The 6,317-nt window shown below is 38.6% G+C and overlaps 1 protein-coding gene across 1 annotated transcript in view; it reads right to left on the bottom strand.

Annotated features, from left to right (window-relative positions):
• Positions 1 to 1,435: 1,435 nt before the first annotated feature.
• The window catches only part of LOC122553602 (prostaglandin E2 receptor EP2 subtype-like), a 12,303-nt gene continuing 7,421 nt past the window's right edge, over positions 1,436 to 6,317 (bottom strand). Inside the window, exon 2 of the mRNA XM_043697649.1 lies at positions 1,436 to 2,495. Coding sequence (XP_043553584.1) covers positions 2,271 to 2,495 — 225 coding nt within the window. The 3' untranslated portion in view covers positions 1,436 to 2,270. The remainder of the gene's footprint in view (positions 2,496 to 6,317) is intronic.

The raw sequence follows: 6,317 nt of genomic DNA, 5'->3' as shown, positions 1-6,317 counted from the left end.
TGCATTAATTTGTGACATCATATGTAGTTGGTGTGAAGGCAAAGATAAATTACTCATCAAGACTTCCCCATGCTATGTTGGCCAGAGCATCATGGCTGAACACTTCCTTATCTCTCCCTTCAATCCTCCAACATCGCTTCATGCGACCGAAGGACTGCAGCAGTTCAGGAAGACAGCTCACTAAGACCTTCTCAAGTGCAACTGGAGATAGGCAATCAATGCCAGCCTAACCAGTGAAGCCCACATCCTATGAAAGAATGAAAAAAAGAGAAAAAACCTAAAGCCTCCCTGCATGTTTATTAGAAAATTTGTTTGCAACACATCAGAGAGGTTCTATTAAAGTGTATAACCAAAAATAGAAATATACAGCATTAATAAAATTTCAAGTGTAAGTTGATAGACCTGTATCATCCATACTTGAATGCCTAATTTGATGTACAATTGCAAATGTCCAATTTTCAATAACTTTAGTCAATGTCTACTGTATATTTGAAACAGTTTATGATGTCCATATATTCCATCAGCTGGTTTCAGAAACAGACTGCTTCCAGAATTGACTGATCCATAAATTTGATCTATGATTTATAATTAATATGCAAAACTATGTCATCTCTAATTGAAATTCATTTAAAATATCTGCAGTTCTGAAATTACCATATTAAACTGCACATATAATATTCTAAATCAAGTCTACAAAACTTTGGATTCAAAAGCAAACATGCAAATATCTTATCCAAATGAACATTTGTAACACAAAAAAAGTCAAAGTCAACAACTTAATTTTAAAAAAGTACACAATGTAAGTCAAATTTTGACTGAGTGAAATATGTTTTAATTATACAATAAAAGAAGGAATCTGTATAAAGTTACTTTTAGCATGTCTTTTTTTTAAGCTCATCTGATTAGCGTAATGGTCACCCCTGACACTCTGACGCTCCAGGGAAAACAGCCCCAGCTTATTTAGCATCTCCCTATAGCTCAAATCCTCCAACCCTGGCAATGTCCTTGCAAAACTTTTGTGAACCCTTTCAAGTTTCACAACATCCTTCCGATAGGAAGGAGACTAGAATTGCACGCAATATTCCAAAAGTGGCCTAACCAATGTCCTGCACAGCCACAATATGACTTCGCAACTCCTACAATCAATGCTCTGAACAATAAAGGAAAGCATACCAAACTCATGAGGAGACAAGTTATTTTCCTTGGGGTGGGGGAGTCCAGAGCTAGAGGGCATAGATTTAGGGTGTGAGGGAAAGAAATAAAAGGGACCTAAGGGGAACTTTTTCAGAGGGTGGTGCATGTATGGAATGAGCTGCCAGAGGAAGTGGTGGAGGCTGGTACAATTACAGCATTTAAAAGGCATCTGGATGGGTATATGAATAGGAAAGGTTTAGAGGGATATGGGCCAAATGCTGGCAAATAGGACTAGATTAGGTTAGGATATCTGGTCGGCATGAACGAGTTGGACCAAAGGGTCTGTTCCATGCTGTACATCTCTATGACTCTAATGGCTGCATTCTAGAACACTAAACTGATGAATCCAAGTGCATGTTTTTGTGAATCTATTTCTGCACAGTGAGACAGACATCGATTCGTCAACTATGAATGACAGTGCATCCCATTCTGTTCTCCAGACTCAAACGTCAGCTTGGTAATAGTCAGTCTTAAGTAGTTAGTCTTACTTTAAAAATACAGAATAAATAACTATATTTACTTTGTTCATAAAGTTTGGCACATGTTGCAGATTTTAGCTTGAGTATCCTTATACAATAGACCTAGCAAAATACACATTTAACTGTGGGAACAAATTAGATAGCAAGGATACATCAAATACCCTGAATGGTACCAGGAACATTAAATATATTTTTAAAAGACTGAAAAATTCTACGTGTTCATGTAGAAAAATAATTTAAAGTTATCTACTATTCTATTCTGAAATTAAAAGTATGAACTTTTCCCAAATAGATAAAAAAAATCAACAAGGCATAAATATGGCATCAGGTCATATTGGACTTGAAACATTAACTATATTTCTTTCTGCACAGTTGATGCCAGACCTGATTTTCTCCAGCGCTTTCTGCTTTTATTTCAGACCTATGAAGTTTGGCAGTCAGTGACTGTATGGCTGTAAGGACCAAATCTTCAGTACAGGTTGTCACATGCTGATTGTTCATCTTTCTTTCGAACAGGTTGATTGATGACCACTTGATTCTGAAAACATCACCTTCAATATGGGTAAAGCATCAGAACTGTCTATTCCAAAATGACTCTTACTCAAATGTTTCATTCCTTATGAAAACTGTAGTCTGCGCTTTGTGTCCTTTAGATGTGACTTTACAGTACAATATCTTGGACAACGTCTTTTTAACGATAGATGTATTGAGAATAATAAAAACCCAGGGATCAATTATTGAATTAAATGACAAGCATCGGAGTGCTGTAAGGTCAGCTTCATTGTTCCTCTGCTGAGAAATTGCCCCAATGTATGTACGAACCTAGAATAAATACAAAGAAATGAAACATGGAATTACACAAAATATACAGTGCAGAATCAGGCCTCTTCTGGAGGATCTTTTTATTTGTCGTCATTTAGTTAAATTCCTTCTTCCTCATATGATCACCCATAATTTACCAATACCATTCACCTCAACTATTCCCAGGGTTAGTGAATGTCACACTCTTATCACTTGTTGGGTAGACGTTACTTCTGAAATTCGTACATGAATTCTCAGTGACTATCTTATATTGATGATCTCCAGTTATTTTTCTTTCCCATCATTTTTAAAGAGCTCTATTAAACCCTCTCCCTTCTCTTTTCACAAGAAAACAGAGTCATTTGTAAAGTGATTGATCTACTTGCAATTTGGTTGCAGCAGCAGGCTCCCATGGGAACAGTGGACATGCTTTAATGATATCTTCAAAGCATCCCTGAAGAGGTCAAAAACCCACACCAACTCATGGTAGTCAATGGATTGTGACTGATCAAAATGGAAAAGGCTCATTGAAGGAGGAACTGATCTTATCATAAAATTTGGTTGAGAATACACAGGTGTGATATCAAGGCATCAGAAAGAGCACACATAACTCCAATAACTTATTTACCAAATCTTTCAAGCAAGCACTTGACCCACATATGGTAGAATCTGAAGATCACACATTGGATTTACGAGATTGTGGATTTATCCATACGCTGGATTATACAGAGTTTCAGAGATTTGCAAGTGTTTTATGCAGATCTATCAATTACCACAAATACCAGTTTCCATTGTTGCTTTTTGAAACCTTTCCCTGCTCAGAAGTTAACACTCCACTTGGGGAAAAACCCCATTTTTTTGTGTGTGAATAAACCCACAATCAAATTAACTAGTCACCCAACAAACACTGCCCACCAGGAGCAGTATGACAAACAAAATCCAAAAAGAGGATTAACAAGTGGAGGGACTAAATCATTGTGGTGTTGGAGGGGAAAATAATGCAAACCACCCACTGATGTACCTCCCTATCCTTAAAGGCTTCAAGGATACTGGTACAGCTCAAAAAAGTTTTTTTTTAAAAAAAGGGAGTAATCAAGGGAAGCTCTAAATTAATACTCTATCAGAGGAGAGATAATGGGCCCCAGTCACAGTGGTGCCCACCTCTCTCTGAAAGCTTCAAGGCTACTGGTGGACACCATGTGCTCCCTCTCTAGGCAGAACCTAACTCTCTTTCTTATTATTCAAAATACAGCACTTTCCATCTTTATTTTAGTAACCCACCATCAATTAAAGCACCCAATTATCTTTTAATGTTAGAAACGGTTATGGATCTGACCAAACTCCCTTCACATATATCAAGGAACAAAGCCCTGTCCTAACTTTTATCCTACTTAAAGGAAAGAGTGAAATACCTGTCATTGCCGATCATCTATCATTATGTTTTTTGCCACACTGTCGCCCTATCTCTTAAAGCATTAGTATCTAGAAATCTATCAATCTCTGCCTTGAGCATATACAAGCATTGAGCTTGCACATCCCTCTGGGCTACAGAAGTCTAAATATTCACCAGTCACTGAGTGAAGAAATTCCTCCTCATCTCTGTCTTAAATGATCTGCCGCTTATTCTAAGACTGTTTCACATGATTCTAGTCTCCTTGCCAGGGAAACATTCTTTTTGTATTGACCCTCCTTAGCCATTCTGTAAGTTCATCCATTAATTCCCCTAAATTCTAGTACATACAAGCCAAGTCTTCTCTATCTTTCCTCATAGAGAAGTCCTGCCATCCCATGATTGGTTTGGTGAACCTCCACTACACTCACGCTATGGCAAGCATAACCTTTCTTAGGTAAAGAGACCAAAATGGCATACAATATTTCAGTCTCACCTAATTTCATTACAATGAAGTATGACATAGAGCCATACAGCAGGGAAACAGACCCCTTAGTCCAACCAGTCCATGCAGAACATATTGCCAAACTAAACTAGTCCCACCTGCCTGCTTCTGGCCCATATCCCTCCAAATCTTTCCTATTCATGTACATAGCTAAGTGTCTTTTAAACATTGTAACTGTGCACACATTCACCACTTCCCTCTGAAAGTTCATTCCACACGAGAACCACCCTCTGTGTAAAAGATTTGCCCCTCATGAATTTTTTAAATCTCTCTCCTCTCACATTAAAAATATGTCCACTAATCTTGAAATTCCCTATCCTAGGGAAAAGACACCTACCATTAACCCTAATTATACCCCTCATGATTCTATAAACCACTCTAAGGTCACGTCTCAAACTCCTGTGCTCCACTGAAAAATGTCCCAGCCTATCCAGCCTTTCTTTATAACTCAAACCTTCCATACCCAGCAACATCCTGGTAAAATTCTTCTGAACCCTCTCTAGCTTAATAATATTCCTATAATTGAGCGACCACAACTTGAAAATGTATTCCTCACCAACGTCCTGTACAACTTCAACATAACTTTCCAACTCCTATACTCAAAAGAACTGAGCAATGACTGCAAGTGTGCTAAGTGCCTTTTTAATTACCTTGCCTACCGTGACGCAAACTTCAAAGAATCTTGGACCCGAACCCCTAGGTCCTGCTATTCTAAAACACGACACAAGGCCCTACCATTAATTATATAAGCCCTATCCTTATTTGTTGCACCAAAATGCAATGCCTTGCACTTATCCAGATTGAACGCCATCTGCCATTTTTCAGCCTATTGACCCATTTGATCAAGATCCCTTCGTAATCTTAGAAATCCTTCTTCACTATTTACAATGCCACCAATTTTGGTATCGTCCACAAACTTACTAATTACGCCTTCAATATTCTCATCCAAGTCATTTTATACAAATGACAAATAAAAGAGGACCCAGAACCAATCCCTGTGGAACACTGCTGCTCACAGGTCTCCAGTCCAAAGGGCAACCCTCCACCACTACGCTGTCTCCTGTCCTTAAGCCAATTATGTATCCAGTTGACAAGCTACCCTGAATCCCATGTCACCTAAATTTACTAATTAGCCTATAATGTGGAACCTCATCAATCTTTACCACTGTATTCAAATCCTCTTCAGAAACATATACATACCTTTTGGCTTCCTAATTGCTTGCTGCACCTACAAATCGTTTGGATATCAACATTTTAAATCTCTCACCATTTCAGAAGTACACTGCACTTCTGATCTGCCTATCAATGTGGATAACCTCATAATAATTTACATTGTATTCCATCTGCCATATTCTTGCCCACTCACTCTGCTTGTCAAAATTCCTTTGGAGCCTCTTCGCAACTTCCTCAGAGCTTACATTCCATCTGGTTTTGGAAATATTATATTTGCACTCTTAATCAAAACACTGATTATTGTAGGTTGTGAACAGCTGGGGCTCAAGCACTGATCCTTGTAGTACTCCATTAGTTGCAGCCTTGCAACCTTAAATTTTACCCATTTATTACTGTTGTCTGCTTTCATTTCATTAACCAATCCCCAATCCATACTAGTATATTAACCTCCTATCTAAGTGCTCTAATTTTGTTTACTAAACTCCTGTATGGCATCTTATTCAAAACCTTTTGAAAATCGAAATACATCAGACCACTGGCTTCCCTTAACTACACAGTTAGCAATATTGTAGCACTGAAAATGTGTTGCTGGGAAAGCGCAGCAGGTCAGGCAGCATCCAAGGAACAGGAGAATCGACGTTTTGGGCATAAGCCCTTCTTCAGGAATGAGGAAAGTGTGTCCAGCAGGCTAAGCTAAAAGGTAGGGAGGAGGGACTTGGGGGAGGGGCATTGGAAATGCGATAGGTGGAGGGAGGTCAAGGTGAGGGTGATAGGC

This window comes from Chiloscyllium plagiosum, chromosome 10 (genome assembly GCF_004010195.1).
Source record: "Chiloscyllium plagiosum isolate BGI_BamShark_2017 chromosome 10, ASM401019v2, whole genome shotgun sequence".
NCBI lineage: Eukaryota > Metazoa > Chordata > Chondrichthyes > Orectolobiformes > Hemiscylliidae > Chiloscyllium > Chiloscyllium plagiosum.
The sequence above is the reverse complement of the archived record's forward strand: the minus strand, read 5'-3'. Positions and strand labels throughout refer to the sequence as shown.